At 39.3% G+C, this 26,114-nt stretch overlaps 1 protein-coding gene across 1 annotated transcript in view; it reads left to right on the forward strand.

Moving 5' to 3' along the window:
- The first annotated feature begins 339 nt into the window (after positions 1–339).
- The window catches only part of LOC126336405 (group XIIA secretory phospholipase A2), an 83,760-nt gene continuing 57,985 nt past the window's right edge, over positions 340–26,114 (forward strand). The window contains exon 1 of the mRNA XM_050000097.1: positions 340–607. Within this exon, the coding sequence (XP_049856054.1) occupies positions 385–607 (223 nt within the window). The 5' untranslated portion in view covers positions 340–384. The remainder of the gene's footprint in view (positions 608–26,114) is intronic.

Raw genomic sequence — 26,114 nt, forward strand, 5'->3', positions numbered from 1 at the left:
TATCGATCTTGAATAATATTTACAACAATCGTGGATGTTCTCTCAAGAGAAATTTCTCATTACAATTTTTACTATGGCAAATGAGCTACGGTAATAAAGAGTTTATTTTGTTGCACCTAAGCTCTTTTATGTTCTGTGTTCGACACCGCACTGGAAGAGAGGCGAAGCGAAAGGTCTGAGTATTAAATGCAGAGAAGCTGCCACTAAAGCTGTCGAAACCTCACTCTAAGCAGCAACGTATGTGGAAGTTATCTTATGCAGAAGTGCTTAGGAGAGCGCTCCGATAAAGCTCACTGTTAATGTGAAACCGCGCGGTAAGCGAAATTTCTCTGTTCGTGTCGCTGGCGCACAGCGTCTCTTCTAGTAGCACGTAACGTCGGCATCATGAGTGTACTGCGCGTCGCTTTGTTGTTGTGTGTCGTGACTGCAGTTAATTCCGATACTATAGATATTTCCGAGTATGTAAACAATTTCTTGAAACAACATATGGGGTATAAAGACGGGATCGGTGGTGTTATGGAGAAGATATTCGACGGAAAAGCTGTCGAGACCCTTTACACGATGTTCAAAGGAGACGATAGCAGCTGCAGCTTCGTGTGTCCCGACGGTGAGTTTTTCTTCAGTTATTAGTGAATTCAAAATCATCTGTACTCACAAACGCATTATTACTTAACGGGTTTTGGGGCCTACTGGATCTTTACTTTGTGCTACTTCTGGGTATAAACTTGTTCCTGTGGCGTTGCTATAGAGTTTCAGTGCCTCTTGTCTATATCTGTATTATTGAATCACTGGACTGAAGGACTTATTTTCAGAGAGACAGCATAAGTTAAGTTCTACTGCCATGTTAGTCCAATATCTTCGCTGACATTTCGGGACATTGAACGTACTCGTATATGCTCCAGGACATCCGCAGAAATTCTCCCAAGCGCGCGAGCTGGTGAAAGGGGGGAGGGGAGGAGGACGTGAAGGAGGGGAGAGGGATGGATGTAAAGGAGAGGGGAATGGGGGAGGGATAGGGCGGCAAGGGGAGCAGACTAAAATTGCCACTTTTTTATATAACTCACCGTATTCCTTCTTTGTTAACTGTAATCCTACAGAAACTTTGAGCAGAATTGAAACTGTATAGTGTTATAAATGTCAAATATGCATAAAGAAACCAACAACAGGCAGATGGCAGGGATCAGGGGCGAGTGTGTGTGTGTGTGTGTGTGTGTGTGTGTGTGTGTGTGTGAGAGAGAGAGAGAGAGAGAGAGAGAGAGAGAGAGAGAGAGAGCGACTGCACCGGAAGTTCTGCCCTCGAGTCTCGGAACGCTGCAAGGGGTCCGAACACTACGCATTTATTAGCGCCTTCTTCGATATAATGTTCTCGAGTTGACCACGAGAAGTATGGTGGCCCGATTGTTGGGACAGTCTAAATCCCCGTATTGTACATCTCTAAGTCATAGACCCTATGGGTTGTTCACAATGGATATACAGTAGGCTTTTGTTAATTTGAACCTCGATTAATCGAATTACTCGATAAATCTAAATCGTTGTCCGGTTCCTTGAGGAACACGATAAATCGAAGCCATTACCATGACATAACTTCCGCAAACAATCTGTTATTCGAAGTTAGCAGCTAGCTAATACTTAGTAAACTGAATCTTAGTTGTTTCGGGTTTCAACAACTATGTCTGCAATGGTTCAAATGGCTATGAGTACTATGGGACTTAACTTCTGAGGTCATCAGTCCCCTAGAACTTAGAACTACTTAAACCTAACTAAGGGCATTACACACATCCATGCCCGAGGCAGGATTCGAACCTGCGACTGTAGCGGTCGTGCGGTTCCAGGCTGTAGCGCCTAAAGCCGGCTGGTGCGGTCCGTCCCTTATCGTAGGGCCTTCTAGCTTAACACGGTTCTGCTCTCGGTTTCTGTTCTCGTTTCTCCCCTCGGAACTGCGTTTGTCTCACGGTGGGAAGGTATGACATGCATTTAGGCATTCTTGTGTTAGTCTGTGGTATTCCATTTGCTCACTCGTTACTCGTATTACTTTGGTTAATTTAATGTCACGATTTATTCGGAGCTATGTGACATACTACTGGGTTTGCTTATCAAGTCAGGGTTTTCATGGAAGGTGTTGGATTTGCCTGACACCTTACATGTGCAATAAGCGTTACTTCAAGATCGTGCTAAACGGACGCGTACCTTCGGTACACACTTGACGGCAGACTCGGTGGTGCACCAACGGGATCATACATAACACTGTTGTGGACTTGGCTTCATTTAAAACCAGTGTAGCGAAACTGACCAACACAATTGAAGACACACTTGACAGTGGCGGCTGGTGCAAAATTTCAGCACTGTGCTACAATGTGGTGACCTACAGCCGCCTGACTTAGAATGGTAGTAATCGTAACTAAACTGAATTTTTAATTTTACATACATAATCTGATCTCTGTAAATATATTTAAATTTTATAATTAATCGTTTAGCATTGCGCGGAATATAATAAAACGAAAAAAAACAAATATTATGGGGGCAGCGGGAATCAAATCAGGGTCGACAAATTACCAATCAGTGCTCTTAAGCACTTTTTTTTGTACAGAATTTGTTCAGGAACAGACGTTACACAACTTTTACATTGAACTTCATTACAACATTTAAATAAGATGTGTAACCACTGGGACATCGCGCTGTTATTTGAGCTACTGCACTAAAGCTAGTAATACGCGTAAATCTTTAGATAGCGTTTATACGTTTTCTTACAGTTCACTCAGTTTAAATACCATAGTCTAGAGACTTGAAAGGGACGTCAACCTGCTTCTACTCACATTGTTTTACTTTATATAAAATTTCTGTCAGTCAATGGCCTTTGGAAACCAACAAACAGCTTTTGAATTCTGTAATCTGTGGCAAATGCTTCACCTCTGATTAAATATATGTTCAAAGCACGAACTGCCCTTCCTAAAACTTCCTCGACATTCACCTTTACTCTCTCGTGTTGTTTCTGTTATTTGTTATTTTTAGTATAATCTTGGAAAATATATTACATGCAGTCAGTGGTGGGTACAGAAAAACCTCAAAGGGGAGGGGGGGGGGGGGGGCGCTAAAGATATCTTGAGCTACCTTTGCTTTCACCGTAATAAAAAATAATGAAGTCACATGAAGAAAGTTTTATTTAAACTGATTATACACATATACAAGACAATGCCATCTTATGATATAAAAGGTTACAATTGTGGTTCTCTTCCTCAAGTGATGAATTCTATGTGACTATTCTTCCTGGCAAATTGGTTAATTACATCATCAAGGACAATCAATGTGAGGGTGAGTATTCAACAGAGCTGAGCCATTAAGTCGATCCTCCTACACTATCGACCTCAGTCTTTGTACGCTGCACTGTTGAAAAACTTCTTTCTACTGTAGCAATAGATGCAGGTAGACAAGCAGATATTTTGTACTGCATGTGCATAGTTGGATAGTCAGATCTAGGACACACCGACAACGCTTGCGTAACAGAATCACTATCATTACTGGCGTTTAAGCTCGTTTCCTTGAATTGAAGAATCTCTCCCTTTAGTCTCTTTTTAATCACAAAGAGCGAGTCTTGTTCAAAGAACGGTAGTTTAGTTAAGCACTGATTCAATTTATGTGCCAGATCATTACTGTCATGTTTCAGTAGTTCTGAGGACAAAAGTATGTTGAATTTTAAATGATATTTTCTTCAGCAAAACGTTCTGTCATGTCAGTCGTGACGTGGTCCAGTGTTGGACTAAAAACAGGTATTTTCCAATATGTCATAGCATCATTATGATCGCAGTTCCCGGTGTCTCTGTCTTTCGGGTTTCCTTGGGACTGTGAGAAGCTTGTGTTTTGTATCATCACTAGTACTTCCTGGCGCTAATATATCCAAATAATTGCCACTATCACTAAAGGAATCAGTCGATGAACTTTGTTGTGGAAGTTTCAATGAAGTGCTAGGCTCTGCCTATGCATCTCGTGGTGTTTCTGAATGGTGGCAGGAATCTTCAGATGTTTCTGCTTTTCTTTTTTTTATTACATAACGAACCATTTTATCATATTGATACAACGTAGGTAAATTAGATGCCAATTATTCTCGAATAAACACTTTATTCGCACTGAAAAATGTAACACTAATATACTTAGCACTAAAACACATACGGTCACTCTTCGCGTATTTCCAATATCACTAAGCACAACACTGACGGTATCCGTGGTAATAGCCAATAATCGCAGTTGTTCACTTTTTATCATTTCCAAGTTACCGCGACGATTGTAGCTTTCAAACTGAGAGGTCGAATTGGCTGGGCTTACACCAGGTTTCTTCCAAGAAGATTCAGCGCCCTGTGGCGCTTTGTCCTCTGCTTAAACTATCTTCGTGTTTCGAAAATGAGTGGTTTTTTTGGGGGGGGGGGGGCTTTCCTTCCCTGATGGTTGCTGGGAGTGATGGTTTTCATTTACTTGATGTTGGTTGAGTTTTAGCTCACGCAGATTAATTTCTGAACGGGCGGTGAATGGGTGCTTTGTGACGGGGTTGTTCCTCCATGCCAAGTGAGTTGATGAGATGGAATGGTGATTGGTGGCATGATTCATAGAAGGCTGTTGATTTTTGTTTGATGAGATGGCGGATGGTTGGCTGGCCAAGCATGACCCTGATTTCCCCATTGCTGCTGTGCCATGGTGCGTTGGCTATTATCCGAAGGACTTTGTTCTGTATCCTTTCTAGTTTGTTTAAATTATTGTCTGCCGCCATGTTCCATACTTCGGAGTTGTAGAGTACTGCTGACAGTATGACCGCTTTACGAATTCTAATGTTGACTGTGGTTGAAAGCCCTCTACCTTTCAGGAGCGGATATAATTTCAGAAGTCTCGAATTGTCTTTGTTGCGAGTTTCTGCTATGTGCTAGTTGAATGATCGCCATTTGTCTATCTTCAGGCTAAGGTATGTGATTGAGCGTTTCCAGGATCTAGTACCTTCCGCCGTGAAGTCGAACACGCGGCAGAACAAATGGACGTGGTCAGCCCATAGAGGGCTCCGCCTCCGCAGCGGCTATTCCGCGCAGCGCTACCGCTAAGCCATGTGCAGACAGCGGCCAATAGCCGCTCCCTCCGGTTTCGTATATAGGGACCCGCTGTGCCCTAATCCAGACCTTCTCCTTTTCCTTGAACACATCTGCACACTCTATATTGTCCGCCACCTTGATCCCCCTCACCCCCTGGTTTCTCCCATCCTCTCAACCCCCAACCAGTTGCCGCGCCTTTACCGTTGTGTCCCACCCTCTCTCCATCTCCACACCCTCCATCTCCTTTCCCAACACAGCTTCCACCGTCTACCCCTCCCGGATGATGAGCTTCGCCCTGACATCTACCCTTCCTACCAACTCTAACCCCTTCTTCCTGCCTCCTCCTCTGGGCACCCTTTCCTCCCCCTCCCTCCTCCTGAGCGGCTTCCCCCTCCTACTCCCCCTCCATGTCTTGTGCCTCCTTCCAGTGTCTCTGCGCTCCCTCCTGCCCTGCTTTCCCTGTTCCTCTCCCGCCCCATGTGTCTCCTGCCTCTTCGTGAACCCACTGATGCCCCTTCTCTCTTCATCCCACCACTTCCCCAGCTGCCCCTTGCTCTCCCCTCCTTTTCCATACTCTCTGACCTTTTCCCTCGGCAGGTCTCACCTGGCAGTTTTATTGTTCATCATGTGTGCTCCAAGTGGGTTTTAAGTGTGTTGTTCCGGAGTGTTTTTAGTATTGTGGCCGACTTTTAACCTGTGCCTGCACGATCAGTGTCTTCTCTGTGTTTTAAGAATCGCCAGTTGTGTTTTTTAACTTCTGGTGACTTTTTTTAACTGTCTCCCATGAACGTCTCCATATCAGTGTATATGTTACCTCCATTTTCTCCCCTTACTCTGTTTTATGTTACCCTTTTTTATCTCCTTATGTATGTATCATTTTATTCTTGTTTTAGTTGTAGTGTCACTCAGCTGAAGAGCGGCGGATTGTGCCACTGACAGCCCTCCCCTGCCAATATGGGGCAGGTGAATGAAATCACAATAAAGAAAAAAAAACCTAGTCCAGTCAGTCTGGTACGCGCTCTGGGTTTCGTTTCTATCTCGGCGGTACTGCGTTCGGGTCATTGCTCGTTGTTGACATTTTCCTGGCTCTGGTTCCAAGTGGATTTACATTTGGTGTTTGGTGTTGTGGTTTCCACATGCCTCCATTGTTTATCTCTTCCTTGCTGTGTCGCTCATAGTCGGTCATGGTCGGTTGTTGTCAGTTGTCGTTGGTCTGTCGTCCGACTCGTCCTGTGCTTACCCGGTGGTGCGTGCTCCGCCGCCGGGGGCTTCCCCGCCTGGCAGCTCCTATCTGCAGCCCAAGGCGTTCCTGCTGTTGGTTCTGGTTACTACACAGGGCAGACATTAATTTCGAAGTTTCGCAATGGTGGCTTTAGTTTAGTGGTGAATATGATAGCTTGACACTTCTCTGCATTTATTTTCGTTGCACCATTTGACAAGGTGGTTCATGTGACGCTGTAGTCCGCAGACTATGTAGTTGACATTTCTGCCACTGTAGTACAGTGTCGTATCGTCTGCATAAAGGACTATTTGGCCCCCTGGCTCATGCAGTTGGTTGCAAAGAAATTACTCTGTAGTTTCTATAGTTGTTAACTTCTTGTTTATTGTTCCTTGTGCAGTAGATGTATGAAGACTATCTTCTGCTCCCCTGGAAGTTTTTTTGTTCTCTGCATACTCTCAAAGATCAATTGTAGCGTATTTTATTTTTGTTGGAGACCATTTCAAAAGTTTTTCTATAATAGTGTCTTCTCCACTAGCTTGATAAGGTTTTAATAACTTCTTCAATATCTCTGATAGTTGACAGTAAATTTTCTTCTAGATTTTCATGAGTGATGGAGTATTCGTGGTTATGGGTTGGTTCTGCACAATTAAGAAGCTGATCAAAATACTTTGGAAGTATTTAGAAATTTTCAGTATTACATAAGCTAAATCGTCGAGCATCATCCCATGAGCCTCTATTTTTAGATTTATGTTTGAGGTAGATCCGCCTAGTTCTTTAAATCTCACTTTCTCCTTCAAAAACAACTGGAGAAGGAAAGGGCATAGTCAGCAGATCATCTACAGATCATCTACAGAAAACACTGTCATGCTAAAGTTTCTTGTATATTAGTTTTTTTTACCGCCATCTAGCCTACAGCCTTTTCACTTACATGGGTAGTAATCCTAACTAAATTGGATATACTAATTTTACATGTATAAATTGAAATGTTTAAATATATTTAAATTTTGTAATTGAAATTTTAGCATTGCGAAGAATGAAATGAAATGGAACAAAATAGTAATAGTGGGAATCAAATTGTGGTCCACAAATTATCAGTCCACTAACTATACCTCTTTTTTTTAATTACACCAGAGACAGCAGCAAAAATGACCAGCTTAGAATGAAATGTCTCGACCACAGCACAAATAAGACAACTGCTCCCCAAAAATTCCTCAGATTCTACGCCTGTGTAGTACGCTACAAGCAATTTCAAATCAAAGTGTCGACCTGATGCCTTGTCCCTTGTCTGAGTAGATCGTAGCATGGCTGATCATCATTTTAGCACTTGAGACTGGTTTCTAGTTATCGCGGAGCGAGCGCCATAAAAGATGTTTTCGTCTGTTTTATTTGCATACCAGCATGCACTCGAAGAAAAATGGCGTAATTTTAGTGCAATTTCCATCTCGCATTCGAAGAGAATGGCAATTTTAGTGCGATTTCCAGCTTGCATTTGAAGAGAAATGGCATCATTTTTGTGTTGGTGTACGCCTCCGCCAGCACAGCGGTCGGCATTAGGAAACATTGTATAGTAGGCGCTGGATTAGGCGCGCCTATGACAAGAGAAGACCAAGACATGCTCCCTGGGTAACGTGCATATAGGCCGCCGCTGCTGCCGACCGAGCTGTCTCAATCTCGGTACCTCAGTACGTCGCATCGCTACTCACTTCGCATTGCACCTCAATATGTTGCACTGTGCTCTAATCTCCCACAGTGACAGTCGGCGCCTCGCACCTTCGCTGGCTGTGAGGGAACGTTAGTCATTGTAAATAGCTGTTATATGGGCACAGACAAGATTCAAGAGTTAGTACATGTTATATGATTCCTGTCAACCACAGAACTTCAGGATTGACTCAGTTGGTTCCTGTAATAAAGTGTCTTTTAACCATGTGTGCATTTTGCATTGTAGTGAGAGGAAAATGGCCACTCACCTATCATATCACCATCTCATCTAGCCAGGAACCACAAAACATTACAAGAGGGCACAACCACAACAATTTTAGTGTGATATTTGTAGTGTGCTGTAGTACATTATGAGATGATAACCAGCCACTGCTATTGCTTGATGTCTTCAGCTGTTTGGCAAGTTTCACAACATTGTCTATAAACGAAACCACATGTCTGCAATACTGTAACTGTGGTCCCATCACTGCTCCACCGAAACTACTGCCATGTGTGTATCGAAGGTACACGCCTGTTTAGCACGATTTTGACATATGCTTATTTAGTAGCACAACAGCAAACAAACTCTGATGGTGCCCTAAAAAGATGAAACGCATCATTAAACAATAATTACGTAACCAAGACCGTTTCCCTTCAAAATAATACTCACTATATGTGATCTTTCCCAGCCCTTCTTCTAGTATGAAGTCTTGAACTATTCCTCTAATAAGTATTTTGTTTTGTTCATGTTGAACTGAAGGCTCAAATTTTTATAATTCTCTATTAATTTTCTAGTGCTATATTGAATTTTTCTTCATTTGTGATGAAATTTGCTGGTCAACAGCAAATAATAGTGAATATATAGCATATTCCTTTATTAAGATTCCTATATCCTCATATCTTTTCTTCCAATTTTCCAACACTTTCTCTGTATGTATTTTATAAAGTGCCATTGATAGGCTGCATCACTAACGCAATCTCTTTGCAGCTTTAATTCCAGGTGAGAGGAAGTTTTTTATTTCTATTATTGCTGTAGAATTTTCGTATAGATTCTGAATTGCTCTGCTTACTACGGAATTAATATTAGATCAGATTAAAACCTAAGCAAACTTCATAAAGGTATGTTACCATAGGGTTTTTCTGTGTCTACAAATACTAAGGAGCTGACTATGTATATTCTTCTGTTCAAATATTTGTTTCAAACAACGTTTATGATCCATACTTGAACTTCCTGCTCTGAAGCCAGCTTTTCTTTGGCCTCTATTTCCTTAAATCACATTTCTAAAAATGTTTAATAATTCTTCCCTGCAAAAAATATTAGCCAGAATTATTCCTCTATAATTGCTACTCTAACTTTTTTCGTGTTTCTTATGAGTTGATGGTAAAAAACCTGTTTTACAATCTTCTGGGATAGCTTTGCCATTTAAAATTTCTTCAAAATGGTTTCTCTAAAGTTTTCATACTTTTGACAGTTTAGTTGGGGTTCCTCCGGTTCGTTTAGCTCTTCCAGTCTTTGGGGTTTTGATTGAATCTTTTAGTATTTATATATTCCAATAAATGCCTACATTATTATCAGTTATATTTGTTTTGTTATTAATTGTACCCAAAAATTCTTTGCTATATTCCTTTAACAGTTCTATAAAATATTTTCCCAAGATTGACTACTAAAATTTAAAGTGGCTAAATACACAATATGTTCGGGATAAAATAGAACTAAGAGCACAATAAGCGAAAAATTTGAATAATGAATATTTTATTACAGACTACTGTAATAACTATGTGCCATGTAAAACAGCTGAATAGTCTCTGTGTGCTGGGTCTGTATGGAAGTATAGCAGTGTTCTGGAAAGGTTCACATTTACCTTCAGTTTAGGTCAGCACTAAAATACGAGTGCACGGAAGGAAACGACGCAGTTAGTCACGAGTGGTGTGACAACCAGACGCCTTGTAACATTTCAAAAGTGCAAGATCACAAATGGTCCAATAATGGTACATGCCTTCAGGCAGGTCCTGTCCAGTTCTATGTTGCTCAGCGATTTGAAGAAATACTGTTTTGTGTGCCGTTTGGAGTAATAGTCTTTTGCTAGGTACCCGAATCCGCGTGTCCATTGCATGCAGTTTCCTGGGTAACATTCAGTAGGAAACTGATTTAGACGGTCTGCACTCGCTGACTCCTGTTCGGTTTGACCCCAACTGTCACTGGTAGTGTGTGGCACTCGCCTCCAATCCCTGTCGGACAGGATCCTTTTATGACTGCTGTTAGATGGCTACCGGTGGTACACCATTCCTGTACATTGAACAGGCCCCATTGTTACAACAGAAAATCGGGTACTGTCGTGCACGGGGTGGTTTTAGATATGTCAAAATATGACAAATGCTTTGCAGCATGCTTTCAAGTCTCCACGGCGACCATCTAACTGCACTTTTTGCTTATAACCGATTGGTATATACATACCACTGCACTGCCGTAAGTTACATCAATGCAGTTCTCCACGCCAGTGTATCTTGCACAAGCCTCTTGAACCTACTGTACCCAACATCCATTTAAATCTGGTGCCAGTTGTAAACAATCTGCAGCGCCCCAAAACGGTCAATGTTTTCTTTTAAGGGGGTGACAAATATTTTATCAAGAGGGCTAACCATTCCAACACTCGTCTTAATTGCTTCAGAGATGCCACGGAAAATCTAATTCTGAATTCCAGAACAGGGATTTAAAGCCTGCATCTCTCCAATGCGAGTGGAGTTAGCTATAACCACCGCACCAACTCACACGATCATGGGCTGTGTATTGTTCTTGTGGTCTTCAGTCCGAAGAGCGATTGATGCAGTTCTCCACGCCAGTGTATCTTGCACAAGCCTCCTGAACCTACTGTAACCTACATCCATTTAACTCTGCTTACTATATTCAGCTTTTACCCCACCCCTAACCAAATTTCTTCCCTTCTCAAACTAACGATCCTTTGATGCCTCAGAATGTACCTTATAAACCGATCCCTGCCGCAAATTTCTTTTCTCATCAGTTCTACTCACCACCCATTCATAAATTTCTCGTTACACTGGTCTAATCTTCAGCATTTTTCTGCGGGCATCACATTTCAAAAGCTTTTCCTAATATGCTATGCTCCATAGATATACATTCAGAAACCACTGCATAACACAATCAATCTAATATATTTCCCCTCTTCATATTACTGCGAATGTGCACTCCATTCAGTGCCCTGTTTTCTCAGCTTGCGGTCTAGTGGTTTGCGGCGTTGTTTCCAGATTGCAGGGTCCCGCGTTCAGTTCCTGGCCGGGTCGAAGGTTTTCTTTGTTCGAGGCCTAGGTGTTTGTGTTATCTTTTCCATTTCACCTCATCTCCTTCGACGTGCAAGTCACCGCAGTGGCGTCAAACAGAAAGACTGCACCTGGTGCTGTTAACAGTCACAGGTGGGGTGTCCTGGCAAACAATTCGAAGTGATCTTTTCCTTTTTATACCCTCTTTAAATTGCAAAATTCATCTATAAATTTTAGTGCTCATTTTGTAGTCTAATTTCCTCGGAATCGCCTGATTTAATTCGACAGCAATTCATTAGCCTTGTTTTACTTTACCGGTCTTCATCTTTTTTCAAGGCACTTTACATCCTATTCAACTGGCCTAAGACTAAGCGATCTCTGACAGAATTACCATGACATCGACAAACTTTAATCTTTTTATTTCCTATTTTTGAACTTTGATTCCATTTTCCAAATTTGTACTTTCCCTAAATCGAGAAATGTTATGAATGTGGGTTTTGCCCTTTGATGGTGATTTATAAAAAGAGGAATAACTCCTTGGAAAAAATGGTGTCTGTTTATGGAGAGAAACTTCATAAACAAAGAATGATTGTGTGAGCGAACCATTTAGCAACAAAAAACGACACCATACAACAAATAAATCAGCGAATACATAATGTGACGCCAAGGGAAGAAAAAATGTTTAAATCTGTTGACTCAGTGATTGAACAAGATGAAATTGCTAACTTCAGAATAGAGCTCCTTAACTTGCTCAATTTTTCCACAATTATTCATAGCATTAATTTCACTCATTTCAACTAACTTACCATTAGGCTTTAAAAGGCGAAATTTCCGATACGATTAGCGTACAGTATGATTACCAATAAAGCACAAGAGTGAATTAGAAGAATCCTGTTTTTCAAATGGACAATTGTACATAGCAAGTTCGTATTTTGACAAAAAGAAAACCTGTTCACCTCTGCACAGAAAAGCAAAACGCGATATGCAATTTATAATAATATACTATGAATAAATTAAATGCTACACACTTAAGATGACTAGTTGAAGATTATTTTCAATTCAGAAGAAAATGAAAAGAGAGCAAGAGAAATGACTCTTTTTCAGCTAGTATTTGTATACTTACTTGAGGGTATGATTTTGTAATTCTGTCAGAGATAGTAAATTACTTGGAAGAACAATTGAGTAGAATGGATTGTGTCTTGAAAAGAGGGTATAAGATGAAAATTGGCACAAGTAAAACAAGGAGAATGGGATGCAATAATATGAAATTGGGCAATTCTGAGGGAATTAAATTAGGAGATGACAAACTAAAAGTAGTTGATGAGTTTTTCTATTTGGGTTACAAAATAACTGAGGATGGCAGTGAAATGAGAATGTAAAATTAAGACCGAAAATGGTTCAAAAGACCTTTTATGAAAAAGACGAATTTGTTAATATTGAATATAAATCTGTATTTACGACTAACCCAGGTCCATGGTGCACAGTTGCAGTTGCAAGTCGCCTATCTAATGGCTTCCAGCAGTAACAGTAACTTTCTTTCAAGTATTTCATGTCATTACTGAGCAAATTTAAAAATTTAAACTTCTGTCATAACCTACCCATTAAGAGGTATAATCTGGCGAGCATGTTAAACGTTTCACACAGCAAGAAAAGTATTACAGGTAGAAACTCTTGTCTTGAGGGACTGCTCGCAAATAGACTGTCTGTACTCATACATTATTTGAGAATGACGGCACTTAACGACTTTCGACGATCTTTACATTTAATTTCAAACACTTGTGAAGCTGATGTATGATCTTAGGCTTTCCCAGTGAATCAGCTGTTTGCATTGTTGTCAGGCATCCAGCCAGGTGCAGTCATTTTCGTTACACGATATTTCGAAAGCTTGCCTGGCTGGCGGATCCTTTATGACTTTCCGCACTGTGAGGGAGTTCGTATGGAAGTTTGTGGCCTATTGGCGTTTATTCCCCTGAGAATCTTGACGAAATTTTTTTCTGGGAGTGTTTGATGTATCTGGAACTGGCAAAGAGTGCTGATAATCTACTTCTCGTTCTTGTCGATGTGACGCTTTTTCTTTTTCTTCTTACTAGTGGCTGACATCTGTTCCTCGGGGTTGGCTTCATACTTAGCGTATTCTGCCTTCAATTGTTCTCCATAGATCAGAGAACATATTAGACCTCGCATCTGCAAGGTAGTGAAGACGGGGTAGGAATTAATGAGCTCATAACCCTCCCTGGAAAGTCCAGTAAGACCTTCTGGATAGGTGAGTCCATAATGTGGATATGGCGGTTTTGGATGATTTGGTGGGACAAAAGGATAAGGATTATAGTGGTGGGGGTATGTACCGTCGCGAAGCGAACTAGTTATCTGCGTCAGTACAGCACTTGCGCTGTATATGTCGGGAATCGGGAGGAATGGTGCTTCTTCCCATTCTTCTTCCTCTTGGGCAGCTGCTTCGGTGACCTTCTGCTGTATAGCCCCCCCTTCGGCAGGCTCGTCGGTTTGCGTGGCCACCGTTGCAAATTCCTTCTCTTGGGCAGGAGTCATCTGAGTGGCGGTGTCTTCTCTTGTGGCGGAGTCTTCTTTGGTTGAGCGAAGTTCCTGCGTCAGCACAGCAGTCTGACGCCGAGCCTCTCAAACATGGCCGTCTTCTCTTCCGCCACGGCGGATTTGAAGGCGGGCATGGCTTCTTGTACAGCGTCTTTTAGACGCCTGGAGACGCCGTCTTTTGTACAAGAGACCATCTCTTCATGTGTGGTGGTCACTTGCTTCTGCGCCTTCTTCTTCATAGTTTTCCTACATCCGTTTTTATCATCTTACCTTTCTATCACTGAAAGTAATCATGATGAATTATAACTGCTGACTTCGATCAAGCGAACACAAAGCGAAAATGGCGAGAATACCATGAGAACACAACACATGTGTTGCATACATTTTACATGCGCAGGTGTGAAACATAGCGCTTTCTCATTGGTCTTCCAGTTCTGACTTTTCATTGGTCGCTTGGTTAGACTGGGACGATGTGGTGAGGATAGTTCAAAATCTCCAAAATCTGGTGTTATTTCAGTTCTCGCGGAGTACTGATGGACCAGAGTTCACGGCCACCATCAGGCGGCGCCATACTCCCCTCTCCCCACCTCCACCACTCCACCCATCCCAGTGTGCGACAAGCAGTGGTGGAAGGGGCGGGGATCGATCAGAGTGTAAAGAAGGCAGGATGAAGCAAAGACACCCAGCAAGGTACAATGTCGAAATATTGTGTTACAAAAATGACTGCACCCGGCTAGACACCTGACAACAGTGCAGATACATCATGAAACGTTTTCTTCGTTCACCTCCAGCAAAATGAAGGAAGATGATGGGTAATCCCATATCACATTTTCGCTGGTCTTGCAATAAAACATCAGCATCAGGCACAGTATTTAATTTATTACTCCTTACTACTAATTCAATGTGCAGTATATTTTACAGAGAGCATCTACATATGTTACTGTATGTACTTGTACTATTATCATTGTATGCAGCATGTTTCTGGAGATTTGACAGCAAAAACATTGAAATGCATCAGATGCTACCTTTGATTAAAACAGTGGGCCAAATTACCTAGCCTACATTCATCCAGTATTTGATAATGAGAACCCTTTATGCGTTCCAACAAACCTTTTCTCGCTACATTTTTAATGCCAAATATTAACAAAGTAACTCATTTGTAAAGTAATCAGATGTTTGAATCTGGTTTATATGTGGGACTTCAACTCTTTAAAGACGCAGGGGTTTACTGGTTTACTACTAAAAGAAGGGATCTTTTTATAATAAACTTACTGAGATATAATGGAATCGCCAATTTAGTAATGGAGGATAGCGAGGGTGATTAAAATTGTAGACTGAGACACAAGTTTGAATACTGTAAACAACTTCAAATGAATATAGGTTTCAGTAATTGTGCAGAGATCAAGAGGCTTGTACAGAGTACAACAGCATGGACACCTGCATGAAACAGACTGAAGATAACAACAGTATCACTAAAATCACACAATAAAAAGCCTTAGTCAAAACACATTATATACCTAGTGGTAACAGTTTCTGATTTACTGATTGTAGGCTATTGGTTTTAAGTTAAATACAGCCTGTTCTGTTGATCTGTCAGAAATCCAACTGTTTGCTACTGACTATCTTTACCCATACTAAGTTTTATAAAGTATATTGTGTATTATCTTTTTAAATTTTTTTAAAGTATTGGAAGTATGAATTGGATTGGTAATCCTATACAAATGATTCATCACCGTTTTGTGACAATTATTTATGTAAATATTCCCATACATTAATTAGTTCAGTAGAGAAACATTTCATTATTTTTACTAGTGATTTCATATAACCATTTAAACATTTAGTTCTAAAAGAATTGATAAGATCGAAAACTGCCTTCTGTTGTGTAAAATTATGTGGAATGTAATAAAACTTGTTTTGGAAAAATTTTCTTGGAAAATGTATGCTGTTTACTAATGAATTATTCATACAAAAGTTACCTGCCACTAGAAGAAAAAATATTAAAAACTACCTGAAATTTTATAGTTTTTTTGATAAATTATCAACCTTTTTAGAAATGTCTTAATTTCCCTTATTTGTTTCTCCTGTGTAATTTTTTACTATGTTGCAAATAATCCTTATCTTGTAGCTTAAGGATATTACTTTTTCTAGAAAGTACACACATTTTGGTGCTCTGCTGACTGCTTATAGTTTTACAACATAATTTGTAATGTAAAGTTTTCTGTTTGTTTTGTATTATATTCTAATTCCATTTGTAATCCAGGGTTTAGGCGCATTTAATCTGCTTGCTCTGGTTAAGTTGTTAGGAAACTGTTTTAAAGTAGTCTGTTACTTTGTTACAGAATACATTACATTTTTCATTAATACCAGTGGCCTTGCATACAGCTTTTGAGTCAGTATTTGTGAAATACTTCTTGAATTTCTCAATTCTTTTTTTTATCTCTTAACCATATAGTTTTTCAGTTATTTTTATTTGTGCCATGCATGTTGATATTAAAAGTCAGAAACAGTTCATCATGAATTGAGTGACTGTTTACTATGGGAATTACTCTGTGACTTTTCAATCTCGATGCATCTGTAGAAACATTGTCAAATGCAGTGTTGCTGGTTCTCATAAATCTTGTTGCATATTGTATGAGGGGAGGTAGATCATATGACATGTCAAGGAATTCCAGTAAAACTCTGGAATAGGTATACTCTAAAAAGCTGTCTGTCATTTCGCATAAAAGACCACTGTGCTTTCATACTGTAATATAAGTCATGAGGTATAACAATGCAAAAACTTGTAAAGGACGTTATTAATACATCATTGAATCTTATCCTCAACTTTGCAGTTGAGGATGACTAAGGTCACATCGTCGGGAATGCTTCTCACAATAATGTGAAGACTGTTTGTTCTTTGGTAGAACTAATGTACTGGATCAACTGTTCTGTCAAATCTGTAAATGCAGACCAGAATTTGCTTAACAGGTTGAGGCAACTGCAAGTGTATGTGATTGCTACATCACCCTCACAAGGTCGAACCATACACATCATTGTACACATCTGAATGTACTGGTAAGAGATTACATGAACAACTAATTACCAGGAGCATGAACTGTAACTAGACCACTGTCTGTTAAATCCCTCTGACTTTCAACATTTTCAGCATAGAGTAAATGTTTCTCAACACAGATCTCTACAATCCCAGTTGACTGGAGAATTTCTCATATTCATAAAACAATGTAGCTGAAACGAAGTGTCTTGTGATGAAGGTTGTGGAATCTGTCGCCCAGTAAACTTTCAAATTGTGTTCATTTATTACCTATTTTACGGTTGGTGATTTTGTAGTCACACTACAGTCTAAATTCATAAAAACAATGCAACAATGAGGTAGCTATAATTGTAGCTAATTCGGTTTTGAGGAGCTATCTCGACACTTTACTCTGCTTCTCTTCAGATTAGCCATTTCTGTGCAAAACATTATATAATAGTAGATACTACAAGCATATTTTCAGCGAATGAATACATTCTATTTTGAGCAAAGATGCTTTCAATGGGTAGAAGTTAGTATAGTTCAAATAAGACAGCAGTTGACAAATGAACAGCTTTTGAGATAACATATTGGATTTGATAGGGTATGTTGTCGTTTTCCTATTATAAATTGAGTGTTATAGCCAGTTCACACTGGCTGTCATGTCACATCACATTGGGGTGTATTCACACTGTCTGTCACATCACATGTCACCATGTCAATTCGCTTAGCTCAGTACCAAATGTGGAAGTGAGGTTATGAGCTGAGGCTTTACACAAAAACCCAGAGTATAGTACTGAAATGGAGGGACTAACAATGATAACGTTTGTTATTGGCTAAAGCAAACTTCATAATGTATATTCTTTATCAGTATCTTATGGTAAAGTTCTGAGAAGTGGAACAACATTTTAAAGTATCAACATTTATTTCCTAGCGAAAATTAGACATACAAACACATCAACATTTGCAAGGGAATAAATAGAGCCTGTTTATTTCAATTATTATGCTTTTTTATTATATAATCAACAACATCATAAACATCTATATTTTCCCCTATATTAGACCTGATTTTGTCACTTAAAACTTTATTTAATTAAAATTTCATCATCTTATATTCTCTTTTAAATACAGTGTGGCCATCAGCTCTGTTTCTTTACTGAAAAACATAAGCAATTTTTGACTCTCATATATCTGACCTCGCTTGTGGATGAACACTCAATGTAAAAAATATCCAAGTCGCCATGAAACATTTGTGATTTGCGATGACAACAAAGCATAATGATAAATTAAATATTAAGAATACACAAAATCTAGTACTGTGAACACAGCAAAAATTGGTTAACTCCTAATGTTATCATATGATACATGAACAATGCCAGTCCACACAGATAGAGACACAGCAGGTATTGATTTCACTGTTGCTAGCTCCGAGCAACAGTTGTGGTATGTACATAGAGAGGCATTTAAAGAAAGTATATACCATGCAGATTATCTCTCTCACTTGTTTATGTAGAATTTGTTACTTACCACCACTATCAGCCATGACAGCTCACAACAAATGAAATAAAAATTCACTAAATAGCTTGCTACGATTACTTTTAATGCTCACATTGGTTATGACATTCAGCAGAGTCAGGACATTACCAAACGCTCACTGGCTGTTGGAGAATGCTTGATATAAGTGTGCAGAACAAGCCTAATCTCGACCTCTACTGATTGTGACTCCAACTACAGCAGAAAATGTCACTGTCAAAATTTTTGTACTAAGAAACCCTGATGTTACTTGATGTAACGTGACCTGATGGTCCATTGTGTGAATGCTTCCGTTTGAAACTCTTTATGAAATGTTTTTATATGACAGGATGTGACAGCCAGTGTAAAGTGGCCTTATAACAGTATGCCGTTTCAAGGTGCACTGGAGATTTATTGCATAGATTTGATAACATAAATAATTTAAATGCATAATGCAGTACAGAGTGTCACTGAAATAAAGTGTGTTTGTGGTGGGGGAGGGGGGGGGGGGAAGGTCAATATTTTACACAGCAATAGTGTAAGTAATACTGAACAAAAAATTTTTATATGAACATGGGTCTGCAAATGCTTCATTAGAGATGTATGGGTATTGAAAGGAACTTTAATTCTGCAAAATTGATGTGGACAATGAGAACATATACACAATACAACTGGACTGTAATGTAATTTTCTTGAAAACAACGTTACAGTAAAGTACAGTTATGTTACACATTTTTACACAATGTTTATTTGCTTTGCATTTTGTACATAATGCATTGCAAACATGCATGTTACATGTACAGCTTTAACACTTATCGTACAGATGTTGTACAGTTCACAGGATAGGTTCGAGTATCATACCAGGAACATCAATGCACTTTTGCGCTCTATCGATATGCTTTGTTGCTCGTTCAGTTGCCTGTGGTTGGTTCCTAATCAATTCAGCAACGTCCATGATGTGACGAATTAGTTCCTCTCGTGTATTTACTTTCACTTTGTGCACCTCTGATTTCATCCAACCCCATAAACAGAAATCTAAAGGTGTAAGGTCTGGTGATCTTAGAGGCCAGTATAGCACTACCATGGCCAATCCAGTGATTAGGGTAGGTGTGGTTGAGATGGTCCCTCACTTGTAAGATAACTTGTTGAGGGGCACTGACATGTTGAAAGTACATTCCAGTTCGCTTGGCGTCCAATAGCTCCAAAAATGGATTTTCCAGAAAATACAGGTACCTCTCTGCCATCAAGCACTGATTCATAATAAATGGACCTATCAAAAGGTTACCGATCATGCCACACCAAACGTTTATAGCAAAACGGACTTGGAAATTGCTATCCACTGAAGTTTGTGTATTTTCCTGTGACCATCGATGATTATTCTGTGTTGTTTATTCAAAGTCGTGAAAACTGGGCTTTATCATTGAATATTATGTATGGAAGCAAATGATTTTTCTCAATTACCCAGTGACAGAATTGAAGTCGTTGGGAATTGTTGCCAATGAGGCGAATTTGGACACGCTTATGTGAAATGGATACAGGTTTTCCACATGTAATGTTTCCCATACACGTTTCTGTGGGACGTTCATACACAGTGACATTCTTTGTATGCTTGTACTGGGACTTCGCTCAACACCTGCTATAATTTCCTTCTGTTCTTGCAAAGCTTGTTGACGTGCACGCTCGGACGAAAAATGTCTACTTGGAAGAGAGCCTGTTGCACGAAAAGTGATAAACACTTTGGTAAACAACCTGCGATCAGGTAATCGTCGAGTCGGAAAGTGCCTGTGGTATTCCCATCGTAAAAGACCATAAACGTACAACATACTGTAGACATGTGGCATTGTTAGTGGCGCTTGTACAAACACAGTTAACACAATCCACTACACAGCTAACCGATCCTTCGTCTGCACACTACACAATGTGGCTTACACAGCACAACTGCGCAAACAACTGGTGATTGTACTACATGCTATGTACGTCACACGATCACAGTACATGGTAGGTTGCATACCATAAACATGGCAACGTTACGATCGAGTTGTATTGCGTATACGTTCTGCACATCGATTTTGCAGAATTAATGTTCCTTTCAATATACCTCCCTAATGAAGCATTTGCGATCTATGTTCATATAACATTTTCTGTTCAGAATTACTTATACTGTCACTTTAAAATGTTGATCTTTCCTCCCCAAACACCCTGTATAATACCGGGTGATTCAAAAAGAATACCACAACTTTAGGAATTTAAAACTCTGCAACAACAAAGGCAGAGCTAAGCACTATCTGTCGGCGAATTAAGGGAGCTATAAAGTTTCATTTAGTTGTAAATTTGTTCGCTTGAGGCGCTGTTGACTAGGCGTCAGCGTCAGTTGATGCTAAGATGGCGACCGCTCAACAGAAAGCTTTTTGTGTTATTGCGTACGGCAGAGGTGAATCGACGACAGTCGTTCAGCGTGCATTTCGAACGAAGTATGGTGTTAAACCTCCTGATAGGTGGTGTATTAAACGTTGGTATAAACAGTTTACAGAGAATGGGTGTTTGTGCAAAGGGAAAAGTTCTGGACGGCCGAGAACGAGTGATGAAAATGTAGCACGCATCCAGCAAGCATTTGTTTGCAGCCCAGGAAAATCGACTCGCAGAGCTAGCAGAGAGCTGCAAATTCCACAATCAACTGTATGGAGAGTCCTACGAAAAAGGTTAGTTATGAAACCTTATCGTCTGAAATTGGTTCAAGCACTGTCTGCAGCTGATAGTATTAAAAGAATCGATTTCTGTGATTTTATCCTTTCTCAAATGGAAACAGATGAATCTTTCATTTCAAAGATTGTGTTCAGTGATGAAGCAACTTTCCACACTAACGGGAAAGTCAACCGTCTTAATGTCTGTATATGGGGCACTGAGAATGCGTGGGAAACAACTCAGTATGAACGTGACTCGCCTAAGGTGAACGTTTTCTGTGCCATTTCAGCCAATAAAGTTTTTGGTCCCTTTTTCTTCGAAGGTGCTACTGTAACTGGACTACAGTATCTGGAGATGTTAGAGAATTGGCTGTTCCCTCAGCTCGAACAAGAAGTACAACAATTCATATTTCAGCAGGATGGAGCGCCACCACATTGACACTTATCTGTCCGTAACTACCTGAACGTCAACTACCCGAGGCGATGGATCGGCCGCCAGGCAGCCCGTGACAGAGCACTTCATCACTTGCCTCCAAGAAGCTCTGATCTTACCCCCTGCGATTTTTTCTTATGGGGGTATGTTAAGGATATGGTGTTTCGGCCACCTCTCCCAGCCACCATTGATGATTTGAAACGAGAAATAACAGCAGCTATCCAAACTGTTACGCCTGATATGCTACAGAGAGTGTGGAACGAGTTGGAGTATCGGGTTGATATTGCTCGAGTGTCTGGAGGGGGCCATATTGAACATCTCTGAACTTGTTTTTGAGTGAAAAGAAACCCTTTTAAATACTCTTTGTAATGATGTGTAACAGAAGGTTATATTATGTTTCTTTCATTAAATACACTTTTTTAAAGTTGTGGTATTCTTTTTTAATCGCCCTGTACATTAGAATAACAGCATAATCTATTATATAGTGCAATAGTTAACAAAAGCAATTTTAGCGACACATCAGAAAAAGGAAAATAATTTAATGTAAACTGGAGGTGGATGGGGTCAGAAAGCAGCATAGCGACTTTATGAGAAGACAGTGAGTCAATACATGTGCTGTGCCAGGATTCGAACCCAGGATCTCCTACTTACTAGGCAGTTATGTTATCCACTGTGCCAGTCAGACACAGTGTTTATCGTAGTTGCATGGACTATCTCAATATGCCCCTTGGCCAACCCACATTCCCACATAGCGCCATCTATCTGCAGTCCCCATGCATGTCCTCCTTGCTTGCTACATTGAGATTCCTGCAGGAGGTTGAATGTAATTATGCATTAGCACTGAAGGTAATGGATTCATGACCCATTGAGGCTACTCAGTTATATGAGTGCATGGAGTCTTTGTTTCAGGCATATCCAAAAGAACAGACACATGCATTTCTAAAAGAAATAATTTAAATTTATGTCAAATGTACAATGTATTAGCACCTGCCTTGGAAATGTGCTTTTAGAGTCTTTTGAATTTTTGTTCTTCATTTACTGTCTTGATATAGCGAGGGAGTTTGTTGTATAGCTTATTCCAGTTTGCAGTGGTCCATTTTGTCTGAGAGTCATGCTTGCATACTCACTGCGAAGTTAAATTTTCTCCTGGGCTTGTATGTGTGTAATGCTTGGTCTGTACAAACTAAGTGTTTTATAGCCTCTGAAATGTTCTTAATGTAAGTAATTATCTCAAGAATGAACAGGCATGGCACATGGTAGTAAGTGGAGAGATTTAAAAAGGGGTTTCTGAGAGACATAAACCTCAACAGCCATGTGAAATAAATGAAGTGGAGTTTGCATATTCAAAACCCAAACAACATATGAAAGCAGCAAAAACATGAGATTTAACTACTGAAGTAACGAAATCAGACCCAACATCAGCATCAACCACTGGAGAAGCGATGAGAACAACCTCAAAATCAACAATAACTGCTGCAGAAGGACACAGGGGAACTCCTAAACAAAATGTGTGTATTTCTTTATGGAAAAACACTGAGCTAAAAACGTCAAACTTCAGGAGGGAAAAACCACAAAATCATGCAGATTTTTGTTCTTGAAAAAGAAGAAAGAGACACGAACATCTGTACAGCAGAACCTTCCATTGTTTGACAACTCAATGTAATATCAAGGTAGTGTGTATGAAGACTTTTCTCTGCACCAGAAGGAGAAGAAAGTCAACTCAGCACCATACCAAACCAAGAATGGGAAGAAGGAGCAGAAAAAGCAAGTAAGCCCCAAATTTCAGAGCCAAGTGCAGACCTTATAGTGTTTCACCAAAATATGCAGTCACTAACAAATAAAATTAATGAATTTCAAATAGTGCTAGAAAACAAAGCTAAAGACGTTTCAGTACTGTGTCTAACTGAACACTGGCTGCAGGAAGACACACTGTAAATAGTATATCTTTGAGACTTCACACTAGGCAGTGACATGTGAAGGAAAATAAGAAGCTATACTGCAAGTGTGTCTACATAAGCGTCTCAATGTGAATAGATCCTCAATTACCGTGCTGCAGAGAATGATTATTGCAGGTAGCAAGGGGATAACCACAGTGTAAATGACTCCAGAAAAACCAGGTACATATAAATTGTAGCTGTGAATGTGTCTAGTCCACCATCAGCAGTGGTGGGTAAAGCTTTGACAATGTCTGCCACTCATGCTGGTGAAAAGTCAGAAAAATTATCAAACAAGTGTCAGTTGAAGAACTCGAGACAGAAGACCAAAGACAATTCAATATCATATTTGTGCCCATTTATTTCCCAGAAGATATTCCCAGGGAAAGAAATCTTGAAATATCAGATCTTGAACTATTAAATTATTAATAGAGTACCTTTGAAATATAACACAAAATGTTGCACCATAGATTTTGGAGAGCACATTGCACAGATATATCAGTAAAATAGATCACTGTCTACATCCTAACAAATGATTAGTAATTACTGCTAGAAACATCAATGTAGAAAACATAAATACATTTATTCATTACTTAAGTATAGAGGCATGGGAGAAATTATACAGCTGTAGGAAAATGATTGAAAAATTTGATAAATTTTAAAGCACCTTCCTACATCATTTTGAGCTGTGTTTCAAAGTCAGAAAAGAAAAATCATGAAAAAAATACAAAAAGTAGTTGGATCTCTCTAGATACAAAAGGTTCACAGAAAGAAAAAAATATTTCTTTATTCTATAGCTGAGCACACAAAAACCACTCTAGAATTTGATGCTTATTTTAAAATATACAAACAGATTGTAAGTAAAATTATCAGACGATAAAAAAACAAATGACAGCTACATGCAGAAAAACTACAAATAAAATGAAAGTACTGTGGGCCATTGTTTGGAGAGAAACTGGTAAACCACAGGAAAGACACTTTAACATTAATCTGTGTTAGAATGGAGAGAAAATTACTGACCCACTCAGAGTAGCTGTTGTATTTAATGCATATTACACAGAAATTCCAAACAATTTTATAGAAAAACAGCTGAAAACGCCTTCTGGAAATAGAGATAAGGATGAAAATGATTTATATGAAAACACAATCTTTTATATCCTGAATATGAAAAGGAAATATTGAACATTATAAAGGAATTAAAATCAAATTTTTTAGGCTCAGACAATGTTCCTGAGTACATACTTAAAAAATAATCAACAGTATTAACTAAGCCCCTAACTCAGGGCCATCCACTATGTGCCAAACTTCCACATGGTGCGTGTATGTGCCAAGGGTAACAGCACTAACACAACGATTCTTCTGAACTAAAGAGAGATGCGCTCTCCGAAAAATGCCACATTGTGATGTTAAATGAAATTTCGCGCTGTACCGAGTAGTATGTCCTGGAAGGAACAAGCAAAAGTCATACAATCATAGCGTTAACAGAAACTTGTCTGCTAACATAAAGTTAAAACTCTTTTCGCCATGCTCACTCAAGTTATAGTCGTGGATTGGGTACTTTTGCTTATTCTTATTGTTTATTTTATTGTTTTCTTTGTTTTCGTGACAAACTTCAAATGTTCTTTGGCGACTTAAACATTTTTTCCATTCAGTGTTCTTTGCCACATATCTGGAAGTGAAATGTGAGTTAGGTATTACAATAACAGAACAGAGCATGCGCCTACACTTTGTAAAAATAGGAAAATACATTTATGAAGCAATTTTCATTAAATAGAGTGAGTCAGCTTTCTTGAAGGAGAAAAATGCATTTGTTTGTGACATTATTTGCTATGTGGGCAAAAATGCATGAGGTGAACAGGGTCTATGTATTCCCTTCTGAATATTGTTAGACACTCATTTCGACAATAAGTTATATTGGAATACTTGGAGACAAAAAGTTTGCAATACGTTATCTAGAATAGTGTACATGATAAGAAAATTAGAAAGCTGTGTCAGTTATGACCCCCTCCTGATGGCCTATTGCACACTTTTCCTTATGTACACGAACTATGGGCTGATTCTATGGGGAAACTTCTCTGGAGATAAGAATGTCTCTAGGAAAACAACAAAATGCAATTTCTTGCAAAAAACATTTTACTGAATACAAAATACTTACTGTTCCCAGTTTTTACCTACCCTAAGTTCTTTTCATGCCAAAGAGAATGCATAATACTGGGGCTAATGTGCATACTTACGAAACCAAGACCAGAAACCTGATAAGAATCCCCTGGACTAGATTATCCAAGACCAAAAATAATTTTTCACACATTGGAATGGTGCTTCTGAACAAGATACCACAAAGTGTTAAGGAACTGCCACATGATAAATTAAAAATGTTGATGGAATCATAGCAAAAAAAGGAAAACCTATAATGTGAAGGAATTCACAGGCAATAGTGTAAAAATTTATAATTTAATGATAATGTCAAGTAAATGATGCATGTTATAAGCTGTGTAATATACAAGTGTAAGTTGCCATTTATATAAATTGAATAAGTAATACTATATTCTGTTATAATATTGTAGTCTGTAAAAAAGTAACTTGTACCAGAGAATGTCTCATACAACAGCTGTGTTGTCTTGAGACAAATAAAAATATTATTTGATTTGATTTGATTGTTTGATGCATTTGTATGAACACATTTTCACTTCCAAATAAATGTAGATGTTGTGAAATGTTGTTTCACTTCTTAA

The sequence above is a fragment of the Schistocerca gregaria genome, chromosome 2 (genome assembly GCF_023897955.1).
Source record: "Schistocerca gregaria isolate iqSchGreg1 chromosome 2, iqSchGreg1.2, whole genome shotgun sequence".
NCBI classification, from domain to species: Eukaryota; Metazoa; Arthropoda; class Insecta; order Orthoptera; family Acrididae; genus Schistocerca; species Schistocerca gregaria.